This window comes from Podarcis erhardii (genome assembly GCF_964252035.2).
Source record: "Podarcis erhardii genome assembly, chromosome: 3".
In the NCBI taxonomy this organism is placed as follows: domain Eukaryota; kingdom Metazoa; phylum Chordata; class Lepidosauria; order Squamata; family Lacertidae; genus Podarcis; species Podarcis erhardii.
In genome coordinates, this window is record NC_138507.1 from 105461674 (window position 1) to 105481651 (window position 19978).

The 19978-nt window shown below is 48.2% G+C and overlaps 1 protein-coding gene across 2 annotated transcripts in view; it reads right to left on the minus strand.

Moving 5' to 3' along the window:
- Positions 1-9971, minus strand: part of SRF (serum response factor) — a 71985-nt gene extending 62014 nt beyond the window's left edge. The window contains exon 1 of one of the 2 annotated variants that reach the window (XM_081854746.1): positions 9249-9971. In XM_081854746.1, coding sequence (XP_081710872.1) covers positions 9249-9845 — 597 coding nt within the window. In that variant the 5' untranslated portion in view covers positions 9846-9971. The remainder of the gene's footprint in view (positions 1-9248) is intronic. The other variant, XM_081854747.1, reaches the window with a different exon arrangement.
- Between the last annotated feature and the right edge of the window lie 10007 nt (positions 9972-19978).

Consider the following 19978-nt stretch of genomic DNA (forward strand, 5'->3'; position numbering starts at 1 on the left):
AGGATATCGAAAAGGGACCAAAATGATCCAAGGGGGTGTGGAGCGACTCTGATTTAAAGAACGATTGCAGCATTTGGGATGCTTTTAGTTCAGAGAAAGAGGCGGAATGGCCGAAGTTTTTAAAATTACGAACAGCACAGAGGTAGAGGGACTTTCTCCCTCTCAACACTAAGAACTTCTGGACCTTCTGCTGGAAGATTAGGGATGGACGAAATGAAGTACCTTATTTATTCGCACAGGAGAGACTGAAGCTATGGAATTTGCTCCCACGGAGGGAGCGATGGTCACCAACTTGGATGGCTTTTAAAGAGGATTGGACAAGTTCATGAAGGACAAAGGCAATCAACTTGCCATGATGGCTATGATCTGCCTCCATGGCTGGAAGCAGTAATGCTTTTGAATATCAGTTGCTAGAAACCACAGGAGGGGAGAGTGTTCTTGTGCTCAGGTGCTGCTTGTGGGTTTCCTACAGGCATCTGGTTGGCCACGAGGAGAAGAGGATGCAGGAGCATCTTATCTGGTCCAATCAAATATGGAAGGGTCAAATTTCCCCACCCCCATTTTAATTAACTTACAGCAGCCCTTGCCTACATGGTGCCCTCCAGATGTCTTGGACTGCATCTCCCATCAGCCTTGGCCAGCGCACGTATGCTAGCTGGGAATGATAGGAGTTATAGTTCAAAAGATCTGGAGGGCAGCAGGTTGGCAAGGGCTGCCCCGCAGCAGTAAATGGAGACCAACGCACATCCACGCATCCCACCAAATTCAAGGCTGTATTTGCTCACGTCTCTCTTGCTCCAGAGCACCAAGGCTGAAATGCAAGAATGGTTTGTCTCCTATAGAGCAAAACAAACTGGGTGTTCAAGTGAGAATACAACACTGGGAAATGCAGGTTCTTTGTGTTTTTGCACAAAGAACAGGGTAAATCACATATTCCGTCCAGCAAAAGGTAACTGCAGCTAACACTTTGCTTAAGTATACATATAACACCACTTGGCCTCCAACTGAACCATTTCAGCAGCCTCAAGATCTCTATGAGGATTTTACCAAAATTCAACTGCTGTTACCCTATCAAAGAATAAAATGGGATAAGGGGAATTGAAATGCGTCAGAAGACCGGCTTACAAACCTGCATCCTGGTGACAAACGCATAACAATGCAAAATATATACAAAGAAGTCCCCAAACATGGGGAAAGCAAGATGTGCTCAGCAGTTGAAGCCTCTAATTTCATTATCATTGTCACTGCTTCTCTGCAAACAGCTTAATAGACAAAGCACTGGAGACAACAAATGCCTTGAGCTACAAAAAACCAGCAGAGTTAGCTGCAGATCTTGGCAGAGTAATTCCATAAAAAGGGGGAGGGGGTGCCTTAAAAGTGTAAACCCGTGAAAAGATCATTACAGGTGCACTGCTTTTGTGCACTGCTTCCTGAACTGACCTCTATAGTAGCAACACTCCAAAGATCATCCAGGTGACAGAAAACCACAACCAGAGCAGGGACAAGCCGAGGAATGCCTGGAGGACAGCAGGTTAGTATGGCGAGATCTACCTGGCTGCACAACTAGGCTACTTCACACTGAGCAGCCACTCCAACTTCTCCTGAAATGATGGCCCAAGGTCACTTCTAAGAGGTTTATTTTTTTTAAGAGCAAAGTGCATGTGTGTGCATGCACATTCATAATCCCGCAAACTCAATGCAACTCCGGGTCTAAACAAAAGGCAGTTGCTTGGTGCTTATTCTGCAATGCACAGAAGCAGCCAAGATGGGCAAGAAGAGTCCTTGGGAATCTGAACTTTTAAGAGGCTGATTTATGTTCTGCCCTAACCGTCCAGGGTTTATGGCTATGCCTGGGCCCAGGCCCTCAGAGCATTAACTTGTGAGTGACGTTTCAGTCGCAGCAAGGCAATGCTCTTATAAATAGATAAAATAAACACACACAGAACAACAAAGTTAAGTAATGATATGGACACACTGCTCCGCTGACAAGGATGCAGGTTCTGCTCATCTCTCTCACTTGTCAAAGCCCCCTTCGGGCATTGTTGGGAAACAAGTCCTGAAAGAGAGATCAGCAGAATCCAGTAGCCATGTTTTTCACGCCGCCCCCTCTGCTGTTCCTGGGCATACAGCAAATCTAGGAGTTTGAATCAAGTCCCTGGTGGGGAGGACCACAGCTCAGGGCCTTGCCTTTGCATGCAGGTCACAGGTTCAATCCCCGACTTCTCCAGATTAGGGCTCAGGGGGTCCCGTTTGAAAGAGTTGCTGCCGGCCAGTGCAGGCAATGCAGAGGTAAATGAAACCATGACCTGACTCTAATAGATGGTAGCTTCCTATGTACTCATCAGCTGTTGGGCTGTGTTTGACTCAACAGGCTCCGAGCTGCACTGGCCAACTCTACAGGCGCAAGTCTAGAAGATGTGTGGCATTCCAGTCCTAGGAGCTGCCTTGTGAGCCTTGCCTACAGCTGTCTCCACAGCCCCTTGCCCCGGACCTTAGGCAGACCTTCACACACAGAGCTGGATTGCAGCTTCCCCACTCCCCTTGAATTCTTGTTTGGCCAGACTGCTGGCAAAGTATTGCAGAGAGTGGCAGACTGCTTCCGTCCACTCTATGGCCATGGCCACAACCAGAGAGCAGGACAGCTGAGGGAGGGAACAGAGCCTTCTTCAACTTTGTCCCAATGGCAAACAGCTGCTCCGGGCTTCATTTCACAGCAGCAACTCAGGGAGAAGGCAAGACCAGCTGTTGGAGAGCTTCTCAAATGGCAACGACGGCGGCGTGTGCAGAGGGCCCGCAACCACACAACACATTTGGCCCAAGGGTGCTGGCCTAAATTCTGCCATTTACTTGGGAGAGGAGAGCAAGAGGAGAGGATGAAAGCCAGTGGCTGGAGGGCAGAAGAGCCCAGCTCCTGTTCTGCAATGCACACACACACCCCACACGAGCTAACTGGCCATGGAGGAAGTGCGTATTGAGTGTATGGATACAGTATTGTGTTAGACAAGAAAGAACAAACCGGAGCTCAGTGCAGATAAGATGTGGCGTGTGGCATTTTGGACATTCTGGAAGGGTCAGGTCTACAGCTTTGGGACATTTTGGAAGAGTCAGGTCTACATCTTTCAGGGGTGGTCAGATCCAGCTTTGACTACAGAAAGCTCAGGGGCATCTGTGCTACAAAGCTGCTTCCACTGGCTTCAAAATGGATGCAACAGATGCACCCCCTTTCTTGGAAAGAAAACACCACAATTAGCCCTACGTCAGTAACATCGAGATTCAGACTACCACAGAGATGAGGAACTTGTGGATTTCATTGACTCCAATTCCCTGGTCATAAACCAGGGATAAAACTCAGAGTCCACCTCTGGACTACTTTCATGTGCTCCAATGAAGCTGCCTCCGACGATTGTTCCAAAACTTTCAGCGGAGCTGAACACAGTGGTTGGGTTATAAACAGGGGTTCACCGGTCTGGTTCAGACATATTTCAACTTAATAAGTCGAGGTGTTCATGTGCCTGACCCCTTCCACCGTACGTGACTCAGATTTTCCAAGTTAGTCAATCATATTGGGAAACTACAATTACCAGGTTCAGAACAAACCAAGATCCTAAACCAACTACAAACCATGGGTCAGGATTCTGGTTTGTTCCAATCAAGGAAGCTCTGGAGTCGAGCTGCAGAGTACCTGCCTTGCGTGCAGAAGGTCGCAGCTTCAACCACCAGCATCTCCAGGTAGAGCCGAGGATGTTACCTGCCTGAAAGCCTGGAGAGTCAGTGCATAGACAATATCGAGCTAGACGGACCATTGGTGTGACTCCATGTATAAGGTCGCTTCCTCTGTTCCTGTAACTGTAGTTTCCCAGCTCAGGTATAATTAATTCACCTGGCAAGCCTTCAATCACGGCAAGTGGAGAAGGAAAGGGGGCGGCAGATGCTGGCAGAAAGCTCAAGCGTAACTCAACTTAAGTCAAGGTATGCCTGAACTGAATCATGGTACAGTAATGAACCCACGTTAAAAGATCTACGTACTGGCTTTGGCCTGTAACAACTTGGGGGCAGAGTATCTGAATGACCAACTGTTCCTGGTGACTTAGGTCTTCACACAAGACACTCCTGGGATTAAACCTTGTCTGTGATGTTGCCCCATTTCTTGAACACCCTCCCCAGACATGTTTAGGCAGCATCTCCGCTGTTAGCATTTAGGAACCCAGCAAAATCTGTTTAAATTTTAGCTTTTTAAAAAGAAGATAAAATGGCTTGCTAGTTTTATCTTACTGGCATAAGATAAAATATCTACCTTTGGTGTGTGTGTTTTTTTGTCTCTTAAAATTAATTTTAGTACTGTTTCGAGTTGCAAGCTCTCTTGGAAAACGCAACTACATTTTACTCCGAGTACACTCACTGAAAATTCATGGGCATAGCTAAGCTAGGGCCATTACTTTCAACGGGTCTACTCCGAGTAAAACAGCTGAATACCACCCATGCGGTGGGAAAGTGGGGGCAGAAATGCTTTAGACATTATGTCAATCATAGTAGCTGAATGGAGCCCTCTAGGTTCAGATTATCAATGGGGGGGGCAGGAAGGGGAAGCTGCTGCTAGGGTGTGCCTGGATGACCACTGGTGGAGGAGGTGGGACAGGTTGCTGGATGAGATTAAGTCTTGATCTGATGCAGCATGAGTCTTATGCTCAGAAACTACAATTATATGTACAGATAGGTAGCCGTGTTGGTCTGCCATAGTCAAAACAAAATAAAAAAATTCCTTCCAGTAGCACCTTAAAGACCAACTAAGTTAGTTCTTGGTATGAGCTTTCGTGTGCATGCACACTTCTTCAGATACACAGTGTATCTGAAGAAGTGTGCATGCACACGAAAGCTCATACCAAGAACTAACTTAGTTGGTCTTTAAGGTGCTACTGGAAGGAATTTTTTTACAATTATATGTGCAAGAGAGAGAGAGAGAGAGAGAGGAGAAAGGAGCTGCAGCAATCGCTTACAGATTTCAGGCAAAAAGATACCACTCCCTTTTGGGGATTTGTCATTGTTTCCTAATCATTGCTCATCAGGAGACATTCACCATTAAGTTAGGGCTGCAAAACACACCAGTCTCCAAACTGATCAACTTCCAAACAACTTTAGGGATGATGGCTTCAGGATGCCTCCGAAAATCTGTGAGCCACCTTCCTGGGCTACAGTTTGCTAACGTAAAGTTATTGCTGGAGCATAACTTCCAATGGCCATGCTGACTGGGGCTGGTAGGAGCTGGAGGTGAACATCTGGAAAGCCACAAGTTCCACATCCGTGGTTTAAAATAAGAGATGGTGGAGTTTACTTTTCACTTTTTCCACTGAAACAACTCCTCTACCAATCCCAATGGTCAGGGTTTATGGGAGTTTTAGCCATACAGCATTGTTCCACCCCCTTAAAAGGCAGGGAAGGGAACAATTGTCATTCTCTTTGAGCAACTGCTTGAGTGGTTTAGGAATAGTTGCACTTGCACATGATGTTTCTATGGGTGTGTACCGTTTGCCTTTTTTTAAAAAATTTTATTTTGCATCTCAGGTAAAGATGTCTAATACTTGGGACGGGGCTCTAGGAGTGGGAACATGTTCAAAACACTTAAAACACATGCAGAATGTTGGAACTTTCCTATATATACTGTGGAGTTGTTGATCCAAAATAAAGCAAGCTGCAGTTTTATTTTATGCAGAGTTATATCTGGCCTTTCTTCTGCCATGAAACCTGAGGTGGTCACAATGGAGCTCCCATCCAGACCTGCATAGCTTCTGGAAGGGGGCTGAATGATGCGTTCTCAAAACACGCCTTCATCTGTAATCCTAAATAAATTAGTGGATTCTAGAAACTCTCAGTAGAGAGCAAATGGCAGACTGCCCCACTTACCCCTCTACCTGCCTGCCTTTTTACAACCAGTCCACTGGATGCTGCGGCATGTGAGCTATCCCACAAGTCTACCCTCAGCCAACCCCCACCTTAGCCTCAGCAACCCCCTTTTCCCCTTGACATCTGATGGAAGGGTGCCACTACCAAAAAGGCCCTCTGTCTGGTTCCCTGTAACTTCACTTCTTGCAGTGAATGAACCACCAGAAGGCCCTCGGAGGCGGACCTCAGTGTCCAGGCTGAACAATGCAGGTGGGGACACTCATTCAGGTATACAGGGCCGAGGCTGTTTAGGACTTTAAAGGTCAGCACCAACACTTTGGATTGTGCTGGGAGCCAATGTAGATCTGGTGTTATATGGCCCCAGCGGCCACTCCCAGTCACCAGTCTGGCGGCCGTAGGGGAGGAGAACAGGGGCAGATGTAGAATGACTTGGCTGCATCCCTGACTCTAGCTCCTCCTACAGCTGGCCTCCCTGTCTTACACCCTACGAGGCTCAAATGGCACAGCAACCACTGTGAACAGTGCATACATGAGCCCTTGGTGCACGCTACATCCTTTTCTTCGGCCTGCCCAGCAACTTTGTAGCAAACAAGCCTATGACTCACCTGAGGAAAATAATCATCTCCCCAGGCAAAAAAAGTTATAGCACCATAAGCCAATACAGTCATACCTCGGGTTACAGACATTTCAGATTGCGTTTTTTCAGGTTATGGACTGCCGAAACCCGGAAATACCGGAACGGGTTACTTCTGGGTGTCAGCGGTCACACACGCGCAGAAGCGCTAAATCGCGCTTTGTGCATGTGCAGAAGCACCAAATTGCAACCCACGCGTGCACAGACGCGGGTTGCAAACACTGCGGGTTGTGAACGTGCATCCCGCACGGATCACGTTCGCAACCCAAGCGTCCACTGTATATGTAAGGACATAGCTATAATGGGATAAATCACTATTACTGTATTAATGATTTCTATGTGTTGACAAAGATGGAGGAACAGAAGGAGTGAGAGAATATTAACCAATATGGAAAGTTCTGCACCACTGTGTTTTTAAAAGTCTGGTATTGACACCTCAAACATCGTAATACCTCCCTGAAAAAGAGTGGGCAATGTTGATGGTTTTAACACAACCAAGAGTCTCAGGGTTACCTTAAAGACTAGTAACTGAATTGTGACATAAGCTTATGGCACAATACAGGTGCCAAATCTTCATACAGGCCACAATTTAGACTGCTACAGGTTGTCTGGACTGCTTAAATCCTAGTCCGGCAACCAAGATTTGAAGAGCTCAGCTAGATCTGTCCAAAGGCCCATCGCTAGGTTCAGCATCCTGTTTCTCACAGCAGCCGGCTGGACGCCTGTGGTGAAGCCTGCAAGCAAGACATTGGCGCAACAGCACTCTCCCCACCTGTGATTCGCAGCAAATGGTATTCAAAGGCATGTTGTTTCTGACAATGGAGGCAAAACATAAGGCATTGTGGCTAGTTGCATTAACTTCCATGAGTTTGTCTAACTCTCTTTTAAAGCCATCCAAGTTAGTGTCCATCATAACACCTTTGTAGGAGAGAATTTCATAGTTCAACTTTCTTTTGCTCGCCCCGACTCTTTTAAATGAGTGACCCCAGGATCTAGTATTGCAAGATGTATGCATAATTTTATACTTCTATGGCCCTATCCTTATCTGCCTTTTCCTAAGCCAAAGTTGTTTGCCGTCACTCTTGCAGCATCCTATACAAATTCAGATAAAACACTGCAGTGAATGGGGAGAACTGTGCCATCCTCAAGGGAACGAGAAGAAAATGATTCTGCTAACCTAAAACCCAGATTTAAAAGCAAAGGGAATCATTCAACATCGGGCTGTTCCAGTCCCATCTGCGCAACCATTTCAGCTTACCAGATGGCACGATCCCTGTCTGCTACCCCGCACATTGTCCTGGAGGTTATTCCGACCCCAAACCCATCCAATTTCAGGGACACATGGGGGCAGAGATAGCCCCACTGCACAAACGGGAGTCCCTGTGTAGGGCTTCTGTTGACAGGGTTTGTTAGGTGAATCTTAACCATAGTAGCTAACAAATCATTTTTTAAGCTTGAGATGTAGCTCAGTAGGTAGAGTAGGAGACTCAATTTTAGGGTCTACATGACCCTCAAGGTCCCCTCCAACTCTATGATTCTAATAACTTTTAATGCTGTTCCTAAACAGGAAGAAAGTTTTAAAAACACACACATTAAGGGGCAAGCCTGTCTCCAGAAGGAGCCCTAACCTTTAATCAAGCTTTAAATCAGGGATGGGGAACCCATAGTCTCTGAACCCTGGCAATGGGCTGGGGTCGAGGGAAATCCAAGTGCATCCTCATCTGGAAGACCACAAGTTCCTTATCCCTGAGTCAAGCCTGATTCACCCACAGCACAAACCTATGTGGGTCTACTTGGCTGTATGTCTCACTGTGGTTAATGGGGGCTTACTCCCGAGTAACCATGCTTAGGATTGCAGACTCAGTTCCCAACAGAGGCTCAACTCTGTACAGTGGGGAGTGATCCCTATTTAATTCTATAGGACTTGCTTCCGAGTAGACAAGCACAGGATGGCACTGATTCTTGCCCTCAAAGCTAGAGGGATCAACAGAGAAAACCCACCAGGGGATTGGCTGGAGTTTTGTTTAGTTCAAGGCTCTCGGTCAGCCTGTCAGTTCCACCCACTGCCACTTTACAGGGAAGCAAACACCCAGCACACCCAAACTAACACGTGCATGTTCTTCTGCACGAGGTAAGGAAGGGACAGGGGTGTCCAAGTTTACCTACTGATTTGCAGGCTCGTGAGGGGGGTGGGGAATCCCCTGTTGCAAAACACAGGCGCGCCTTTCTCCCCCGATGATGCTGCAACGGATTTGCCCCGACCTTTCACCCACCCGATCGCAACCCGGGCTGGGAAAACATCCGAGGTGACCCCGCCGCTGCATTTCCCCCTTTCCGCGATGCATTTCGAAGAGAAGGGCTCGCGCAACGACCGGGGGGGGGGGGGCGGCGGGAGGCCTTCCTCGAGCTGAATCCGGGCCAGAGCGGGGCGTGCCTTTCCGGTGCCGGGGCTGGCTGGCTAGGCCCATGGCTGGCTCCCCTTCCGGTGTCAATTGCCCAAGACCCAGCCAGCCCGGAGCTGCTCTCTCCAAAGCCGACGGGTGCATTGACTCGGGGCGCTCCGACGGAGCACGTGCAGCTGAGACAACGGTGCTTCCGAGCATGTCAAGAGCTCCATCCCATTTCTACAGACAGTGGGGCAGCCCAGGACCCCTATTATCCAGAAATAACCCCCCTCGCACGCGATCTGCCCTTTCCCCCCCCCCGCCCCGGTTACCTTCTTCATGATGCCCGTCTTCCTCTTGCTGAACGTGGTGTATCTCCGCAGCTTGTTGTCGATGAATTCCATCTTGATCTTGACGCGGCCGCGGGTCTTCTTGCCCGGCTTGGCGCCGCTGACGGCGCCGCTCGCCCCGCCGTAGCCGCCCGCCGCCGCAGCCGCTGCAGCCGCCGCCACGGCCGCCGCCTCGGGCCCCCCCACCACCACCCCGAGCTCCATGTCGCCCAAAGTCCGCTTCACGCCGCGCCGGTCGCCCACCAGCTCCTCCTCCTCGCCAGACTCCGAGTTGCCTTCGCTGTCGCTCGCCGCCGCCGCCGCCGCCGCCACGGCCGCCCCCAAGTCCCGGTCGCGCTCGAAGCGACCCGCGGCCGCCCCAGGGCCGCTCGGAGGGCCCGTCCCGTTGCCCGGGCCGCCGCGCACTCCCGCAGAAGCAGCCGCCGCCGAAGCAGAAGAAGCAGCGCCGCCGCCGCCGCCGCCGCCGTTCGCCCCGCGGGGGAGCCCCGCGCCCGGCCGGCCCGAGGACGTCCTGGCCATGCCCATGACCGAGCTCCGGGGCAGGGCGGCAGCGCCGTTCCCGGCCCCGCTGGGTAACATGGTGCCGCCGCCGCCGCCGCCGCCTCCTCTCAGCGCCAGTGTGGGACGGACGGGTCGGGTCAGGCCGGCGCTGCCATGGGCCCCGGAGCCGGCAGGCTGGGCCCGGCCCCCTCCGCGCTCTCGCTCTGCCCTGCTGCCGCCGCCTTCGCCCGCCTCTCGCTCACGCTCCGCGCAGGACCCGCGCCGGCCCGGGGAGCCCCTCGCTCCCTCCGCCTCCGCCTCCTCCTCCTCCTTCCTCGCCGCCGCCGCCTCCTCCTCCTCCTCCTCCTCCTCCTCCTCCTGCCGCGCTGCCTTTCCCCCCCATATAAAGCGATACAATGTTGCCTTTTATGGCGAGGGCGCTCCTTATATGGTGCGAGCCGGCGCTTTGCATCTATTGGCCGACCCCTCAGCGGCGCCCGCGCGCCGTTGGCTGGCGGGGGCCGGGCTCGCCTCGCCGTTGGACGGGGCGGGAGAGGGCTCGTTTGCATACATTCCAAAAGAGCTGCGTTCGCCGAGACGTCACTCGGAGGCGCAGCTCTTAAAGGGAAAGCGGGGCGGCGCTTCTCCCGAGCAAAGAGGAGGCGGGACAGCAGCAGCAGCAGCCGCCGCCTGGGAGGGAGGGAGGGAGGGAGGCAAGGAAGGAGAGCGGGGATTGAGCAAGAGAGACAAGGAGCCAGGGGGCGGACGGGAGGAAATATCCCCGGGGGCTCAGCAGCTGAGAGACTGCTGGATCCAAGGGGGGGGGGTGGAGAAGCCCTGCATGTTTACTCGCGAGTAAGCCCACCGAGTTTCGTGGTTGTTTTTACTCACATGTAGGCGTGCGTCGGTCTTGGAGGCAGGATCTGCACGTGCACCGACGGGCGGGGATGTGCCATGACATAAAGTACGAAATGAAATGATCGTAAATCTCTTTCTTTCTTTCTCTTTCTTTCTTTCTTTCTCTCTTTCTTTCTTTCTTTCTTTCTCTCTCTCTCTCTCTTTCCCCTCTACCTAAGGAGATCCAACTAAGTGAGGGGGCGCATGGGACTGAGAAGCAGCTCCTCGCCAAGGGCTCAGTCGGAGCCACCAGCTTTCGGCTGTCAAATTTGTCCAGATACACCTTCCCTCCCCCCCCCCCGCGCGCCGTTTGTCGCTCCTGCTGGATTTGAGGTAGAACGTGCCTGCCGCTGGAGGCTCATCAGATGGTTTGAGGGTAGCCCTCTTGTTCACACTCCCAATATATGGGGTTGGACTGGAGAAACTCCAGACGGGGGTGGGGTGGGTGAGCAGGGAAGTTGAACTATTTGCCTTTCCCTACCGGCCTGCTGCTCACCACAAAAAAAATTCCCTGGGAAGAGTGGGATTGGTGCATTGGATCATTTATGTAAACGCTACTCTTCACACCACCTTCCGAAGTTTCTCTCCAAATGAGAAGTATTCAAAGTTGAGAATCTATGCCCTGCCAAGCAGCAGCAGACGAGAGAAAAGTTTGGAACAGCGAAAGCAAGAAGCAGTGGCCGACAACAGCATCTTGCCCTTATTACAAACAAAACAAAACAAGAGTATCATACAGTGGTTTATGATATAATATCAGCAAGAGAAAGCAAGGTTTAAAAAATAGGCACAGGAGTGGATCCCATATAGATGCAGAGCTGAGTTTGCTTCCTGGCTGCAACTAAAAATGGAGATAATTAGTGACTGGAGGCCTATCAGTTCTACATACTTAAGGAATCACTGTTCAAGTGAGTTCTGTCCCTGGGGATTAGAGTTGTGCAAGGATGTTAATCATCCCAGTGTTCTTAGGTAAAGAAGAATGGTTAAGCTTCCTAACTTTGCAATATAGGCGTTGTGCCCCCTCTTTACTCTCCATCAAACTTAGAGTTGACACCTTGCAACTTTGGGCAGTCTAGCCATTCACCACAGAAAAAAATGTGGAGGACTTAAAGAGGCTTATTCTGATGATAAGGCTACTTAATAGCTACTCTTACAATATTAATCACAGGGTAGGAAGCGTACTCACAAATGCAGCATTATCTATAAACTCAGCAAAGATAGTCTGTTCAACCCACTGTATTATCTAAATAGATAATGCTCAGAAATATTTGATTTATACCCTGGTGCTTTTGCTTTGAATTGCTTTATCTGCTTTTATAATTGCATACAAACCGTTTTACTTTTTGTAAACCGACAACAGCATCTTGCCCTTATTACAAACAAAACAAAACAAGAGTATCATACAGTGGTTTATGATATAATATCAGCAAGAGAAAGCAAGGTTTAAAAAATAGGCACAGGAGTGGATCCCATATAGATGCAGAGCTGAGTTTGCTTCCTGGCTGCAACTAAAAATGGAGATAATTAGTGACTGGAGGCCTATCAGTTCTACATACTTAAGGAATCACTGTTCAAGTGAGTTCTGTCCCTGGGGATTAGAGTTGTGCAAGGATGTTAATCATCCCAGTGTTCTTAGGTAAAGAAGAATGGTTAAGCTTCCTAACTTTGCAATATAGGCGTTGTGCCCCCTCTTTACTCTCCATCAAACTTAGAGTTGACACCTTGCAACTTTGGGCAGTCTAGCCATTCACCACAGAAAAAAATGTGGAGGACTTAAAGAGGCTTATTCTGATGATAAGGCTACTTAATAGCTACTCTTACAATATTAATCACAGGGTAGGAAGCGTACTCACAAATGCAGCATTATCTATAAACTCAGCAAAGATAGTCTGTTCAACCCACTGTATTATCTAAATAGATAATGCTCAGAAATATTTGATTTATACCCTGGTGCTTTTGCTTTGAATTGCTTTATCTGCTTTTATAATTGCATACAAACCGTTTTACTTTTTCAATTGTGTGATTAAATTGCTGTAACTCACCCTGGAACCTTAGGGAGAAATGACGAATAATAAATCATATAAATAAAAGACGTATCAATTCACATTATCTACGATGTATCATTCATACTAATTTTTGGGGATTTCATTTCTTAGAAATGACTGAGAGTGAATACATAGAAAAATATAGATAATACACCAGTCATCGATATAACTTGTCTATGATGTGTCTTTTATTTAAGAATATAAATCACTATCAGCTTATTTTTGGGAAAATTTTAGGTGGTTATGTGGCCTAGTTGTTGGCTGGTATTTAAATGGCTTATAACACTAAGCCATGGTTTGTTTTAACCACTGTTTGTTCCACAAATCACAAGTCATCTTGCAAAAGGGCATACAAATTGTGGCTCGTTACTCCAAAGCTTGGTTTGTTTTTCAGCTACTCTTGCCTCTGCCGCTGCAATTTATCATCACTTCCACTAACTCTGGGGGCACTAACCTTTTAAGGCTATGGTTACCAGACATCCCTGTTTCCCGGGGACAGTCCCCGGATTTACAAATCTATCCCCAGACAAAATCCGTCCCCGGAATGTCCCTGGATTTCATTTAATGTCCCCGGATTTATATTTTAAGTGTTGTAGATTTATTAGTAGGGAATGAATGTTGCATGATTGCTTTAACAGCACAAGGCACATCATATGCAAAATTGAAATTGAAATACTTTATTGTCACTTGTATACAGTGAGATTACATGAGCACCCCCCACTCAGCTCTCTTAGTCTTAATTCCCCTTGTTTACTGAAGCACACCACCAAACCCGAAAGTCAGTTGCCCTGTTGTTATATTTTCATTCAGCAGCCTAACAGCCCACGGATAGGTGTTCTTTACCCTGTTGGTGCGACTAATCATGCTTCTGTGTCTTCTGCCTGAGGATAGGAGATCAAGAAAGTGCCGGCCAGGGTGTGAATCATCCCTGAAAATTTTCCTCACTCTCCTGAGGCAACGTTCTTCCGCTATTTCATCCAGTGGATTCATGGGACAGCCCATAATATCTTGTGCTGTATTCACCACCCTCTGTAGGCACTTGCTATCAGATGATGTCAAACCAGCGTACCACACTGTGTTGCAGTATGAAAGGAAACTTTCTATTGTGGACTGGTAGAAGGAGATCATCAGATGTTGATTGACATTGTTCTTCCACAAGACTCTGAGGAGATGGAGTCTCTGTTGGGCTTTCTTAACCACCTGGGTTGTATTTATTTTCCAAGAAGGTCTTCACTGAGATAAACTCCTAGGAATTTAAAGGAAGAGACTCTCCACACAGCCCTCCCCGATGTACAGCAGGGCTAGTTCTCCTCTCTTCCTCCGAAAGTCCAACACCATCTCCTTTGTCTTGCTGATATTAATGTGCAAGTTGTTCCAAAGGCACCATGTAGATATTTTTTGGACCTCCCCTCTGTACGCTGATTCGTCTCCACCTGTTATTAAACCCATTATGGTGGTGTCATCTGCAGACTTAATAATTGTAATAGACGGGTCAGATGATACACAATCGTATGTATACAATGAATACAGGTAGGGACTTAGCACACATCCCTGTCGTGTGCCAGTGCTGATTTTTAAGGAATTAGATGTTACACGTCCAATCCTCACTGTGTTTGTGTCCGATCTATCAGAAAGTCTTTAATCCAGTCACAGATGGTAGGAAAAAATGGTGGGCACCACAGCAGCGAGCATCTCATGAAGCCAGCCAGAGCCAGCTGCGCTACCAGGCTGGCTCCGGGCTATTGAGACTGCCGCTGCCACTGACGAGGGGGGACCGGGGATGCCTGGCACGTCAACTGGGGGAACTGCTGACTCCCCTCCTGCGACCCATATCGAGACGGGAGCAGGAGAACCCGGCTGACTGCCCAGCGGTGCTCCGGGGCCAGGAAAACCCCAGAGCCGATGCAGGGAGAAGGAGGAGAGCAGCTGCTGCCGCTGAGAAGAAGAGGTAGGGGAGCACCGGGAGGGGAAGGACACATGGCTGAGCCCAGGCCCAACCCGGGCCTACTCCACAGCGGCTAGCACTCCCAAGAGAGCAGGCTGGGACCCAGAGGAAGGCCGCGCGGCGGAGGAGACCACAGAAAAGGAAGTTATTACTTCTTAATTTAAAAATAAAATAAAACAATAACTTTTTTATTTTCAAAAAAAAAAGTGTCCCCGGGCTCTTTAAAAAAATCTGGTCACCTTATTTTAGGCAAATAGGCACATTTGGGTTCTTGAGCTGTAGCCATGAGCCCCCTCTTTCCTCTCCACCACATGAGCCCCCCACCCAGGCACAGAATGAGAATGTGTGCTTGCGCATGCGCACAGACAGAATTCATTTTTTTCAAGTGCTCTAGGTAAAAGTCATGATCCAGTAGAGTTGATCTGAACATGGAAAAGAGAGAAATAATGGCACTCTTCCAAGTTCCTCCTTTGGTGTTTATGTACTTCTCAAAGAATAAAAGGGTAGCGCATCTTCAGCATCTCAGAACCAAAAGGGCATTGAGTGATGGGCACCAGGTGAAGAACACTGCACCCAGGTTGGCATTAACCAAACAGCAGGTTGCAGACCATTTCTATGGGTGATTAAATATTTTTGAGTGTTTGAGCAAAACACTGTAAACACGAAGGAGATGATATCACCTCACAATGCTTCCTTCATCCACTCTTTCATGTGCATTGTGCAGCAAAGGGGCTCCCCTACTAACAACCCCTACCAGGCCTCCTCCTGCATACAGAGAGCTCACACATTGATGCTCACGCATTACTGCATGCAGGTTATGAGTCTGAACTGGATCTCAAAAATATTTGGGATCAGAAGTATTTAATAGAAGGAAGATTGTGTAAAAAGGTGTTTGGGAGCGTCGCAGAAACTGAAATGCAGTCAAAGTACACTTTGGTTATGCGCAGAGGCCCTTGCCGCCTCCTGCTAGCCACAGACGTGCGCAGTGAAATACTTCCATCGTTCATCTGCAGCCAGCCGTAGTGCTTCTGCTTCTACAGCCAGAATCTAATCACTGCTGTTCAGATTGGAAAAGAATTTTGCCCCCGGGTCAAATTGGCTGGCAATTCTACGCCAGGAAAGAAGAGAGAGAGAATTGCAGTTTATAAGTCTTGCTGCTCAATTAATTTGCAGACAGTTTTAAACTCATGCACGTGTGTGCGTGTGCATGTTCACATATACACAGATGCACACAAAACTTACTCCTTGCCTTCAGGCATATCTGGTGCTCTTCCATTTCCACCCCTCCTGTTTTTCTCCACTTAACAGCTTAACAGCACAGGGTAACCGTGCCCCTGAAGGACCAGATGCTCAGCCTGGGAGTCATTTGGACTCACAGCTATCCATGGAGGTGCAGGTCAATTCTGTGTCCAGGGTGGCTGTCTACCAGCTCCATCTGGTACGCAGCTGAGACCCTACCTGCCCGCAGACTGCCTCGCCAGAGTAGTGGATGCTCTAGTTATCTCCTGCTTGGACTACTGCAATGCGCTCTACGTGGGGCTACCTTTGAAGGTGACCCGGAAACTACAACTAATCCAGAATGTGGCAGCTAGACTGGTGAATAGGAGTGGCTGAATGGACAATATTCGTAACAATGGTCCTAAAGGATCTTCACTGGCATCCAGTACATCTACGAGCACGGTGCTGACCTTTAAAACCCCAAACGGCCTCAGCTTAGTATACCTGAAGGAGCGTCTCCACCCCCGTCACTCAGCCTGGACGCTGAGGTTTACCTCCAAGGGTCTTCTGGTTCCCTCACTGCAAGAAGTGAAGTTACAAGGAAGGAACCAGGCAGAGGGCCTTCTGGCGGTTCCCTCATTCCGAGAAGTGAGGTTACAGGGAACTAGACAGAGGGCCTTCTCGGTAGTGGCGCCCTCCCTGTGGATCGCCCTCCCTTCAGATGTCAAGGAAATAAACAAATATCTGACTTTTAGAAGACATCTGAAGGCAACCCTGTTTAGAAAAGGTTTTAAGGATTGATGTTTTTATTATGGTTTTAGTTATGTTGGAAGCCACTCAGAGTGGCAGGGGAAACGCAGCCAGATAGGCAGGGTATAAATAAAGTTGTTGTCGTCGTCATCATCATCATCACCACTAAGGGGGGTTCTGCCAAGGACATCCCTGCTTATATGTTTCATCTTATTTTGATTTTGATTTTTTTTTAATCCTCTCATGTGTCTCAAGGTGATTTACAACCATACAAAACAATTAAAATAATAATAAGGGTAGACTTTAAAAAATGGAAATAAAAACCTAAGGCACAAATCTAAAATATCCCCACACACAAACACATCCAGCTGGAAAAAATTGTTGAAACAAGCTGGTCTCCATCCTCACCACACAACTGCCAATGGCATGTGTGGGAGGCAGAGTGAACAAATGAATAGGCTTCTGGAAAAGGCAGAATTTATAGAATTATAGTCATCAAAGTTCAATATCATGTTTCTGGTCAGAGCACAGAATATGAGTAGCTGGTTGGCAGGTGCAAAAATAAAATAAAATTGAGCATACCTCTGGGAAATGCAATTCTAATTTGAAGATCTGTTAAATTCACTTAAAATTTTTAAAAGTTCCAGTCTCTGAGGCCTTTGGGGAGGGAACCAGCAAGTACAGCAGTAAATGACAATCGTGGTGTTATTTATCTTGCTCTGGAAAAAGGAGCCTGCTTTCCTTGGCTCCGGAAGCAGCAAGCTCAGACTTTGATTTACTGGGTTATCTGGCCTACGACCCAATCTATGCTTGCAAGCCTGAGTTTTACAACACTTGCAGCTATTTGGGGTTGGGTTGTAGACATGAGATTCTGCACACACTTTCTACAGGGCGGGACCGCGAAAAAGGTAATTAACAGAATTATCAGAATTATCAAATGTAGGTGGGGGTTTGGAAGGAAGTAGTGACATCAGCTTTTAACACTGCAAAGTTTTAATTATGCTTCCCCTGAAAACCAGGTGGGTTTTTTATAGGATTGGTTCTGCATTTGCCTTGGGGCTTTTCTGAGAGTTCGTTAGTGGGGTGTAAAAGTCAGGGCCATTTGCTCTTGGCACCCAAAATACCGCATTCAGAGGTTGAATACCTCTCATGTATCCTATCTAGTGAGAAGGGTTTGATGTGGCTGCAAATCAGCATTTGTAGCGGGGCTTGGAGATTTTAGCACGGCTATCCCTGTTTCGCGGAACAGCATTCCAGTCAAGATATGACAGGCGCCAACTATCTGAACTTCCCAAGAAAACATCAAAGACATTTATGGTTTGACAAGCGTTCCCAGCAGGATGAGGTCTCTGCAATGGGTGTCTACTTTTTTTCTTAAAAAAACAAAGTTTAGGGGTACTCTCATTTTGACTCAATAAAACCACCATTTTATAGTTCGAATTGGGGAAAATAAATAAAAGTACAAAGATCCACGAAATGTTTAGGGGTATGTGTACCCCTGCGTCCCCCCCCCCTAGAAAAAAGCACTGTGTATCTACTCTCTGCTGCCCTTAAATTTATCTGCTGCAAATTTCCATGCTGTTTTTAACTGGGTTTTGGGAGGGTTTGGTTTTTTTAGCAGTTTTTGTATTTTGTATATTGCCTTCTTAGTGAGCTTCGGCCCAGTATACCTGAAGGAGTGTCTCCACCCCCATCATTTTGCCCAGACGCTGAGGTCCAGCACCAAGGGCCTTCTGGCAGTTCCCTCACTGTGAGAAGCAAACCTACAGGGAACCAGACAGAGGGCCTTCTCGGTAGTGGCGCCCGCCCTGTGGAACGCCCTCCCATCAGATGTCAAAGAGATAAACAACTACCTGACATTTAGAAAACATCTGAAGGCAGCCCTGTTCAGGGAAGTTTTTAATGTGTGACATTTTGATGTATTTTTAATCTTTGTTGGAAGCTGCCCAGAGTGGCTGGGGAAACCCAGCCAGTTGGGTGGGGTACAGATAATAAATTATTATTATTATTAATCTTTAATCTGGACTTAAGCCGTCCTGACACTAGGGGGCTTAAAACATGGTGAGGTCACCCCCACCCCACCCCACCCCGCTGCCTTTCGAGCCACATTTACATGGTTTTGTTCAAATAAGGGAGGGGCACGGACCAGTCCTCACCCAATGCACATCACCTGTTTGGTTCCCCCACTCCTACAACTGCCACCCAAACTCCTATTCATGCAGCAAGCTACCTGTGCTTGCATGCATAGAATCATAGAGTTGGAAGAGACCACAAGGGCCATCGAGTCCAACCCCCTGCCAAGCAGGAAACACCATCAGAGCACTCCTGACATATGGTTGTCAAGCCTCTGCTTAAAGACCTCCAAAGAAGGAGACTCCACCACACTCCCTGGCAGCAAATTCCACTGTCGAACAGCTCTTACTGTCAGGAAGTTCTTCCTAATGTTTAGGTGGAATCTTCTTTCTTGTAGTTTGGAACCATTGCTCCGTGTCCGCTTCTCTGGAGCAGCAGAAAACAACCTTCCTCCCTCCTCTATGTGACATCCTTTTATATATTTGAACATGGCTATCATATCACCCCTTAACCTCCTCTTCTCCAGGCTAAACATGCCCAGCTCCCTTAGCCATTCCTCATGCTTGTACCTTTTGCCCTGCATCCAGTTTTGCAGGTGAGAAAAAAACACACCAAGCAGCCACTTTTGTCAATAAACCACAGGACCAATATGGATTGCGGCTAACAGGTGGAGGTGGCTTTAGACACCAGTGGAGGGGGGAATGCAATAGAAACAGAGTAGGTGGCAATGTGAACATCTCTGTAGACTAAACAGTTCTTCAAGTAGAGGACTAACTCCTGAAGAACAGGGCAAATGGCTGAACATGGTTACATGCAACTGGTTGCACGCAGATCGAGATGATTCAGGGTCATAAAATCATTAAAGGTTTATTCGTGGTACATGTCTACTTTTTGTCATTGCCAAGAATGCGTCGCTACATGGAAGCATTCAGAGGGCTATTTGGAAATAGGCACATGGTAACTCCTGTTGGGACGCGGGTGGTGCTGTGGGTTAAACCACAGAGCCTAGGGCTTGCCGATCAGAAGGTAGGCGGTTCGAATCCCCATGATGGGGTGAGCTCCCGTTGCTCGGTCCCTGCTCCTGCCAACCTAGCAGTTCGAAAGCACATCAAAGTGCAAGTAGATAAATAGGTACCACTCCGACGGGAAGGTAAACGGCATTTCCGTGCGCTGCTTTGGTTCGCCAGAAGTGGCTTAGTCATGCTGGCAACATGACCCGGAAGCTGTACGCCGGCTGCTTCAGCCAATAAAGCGAGATGAGCGCCATAACCCCAGAGTCAGTCACGACTGGACCTAATGGTCATGGG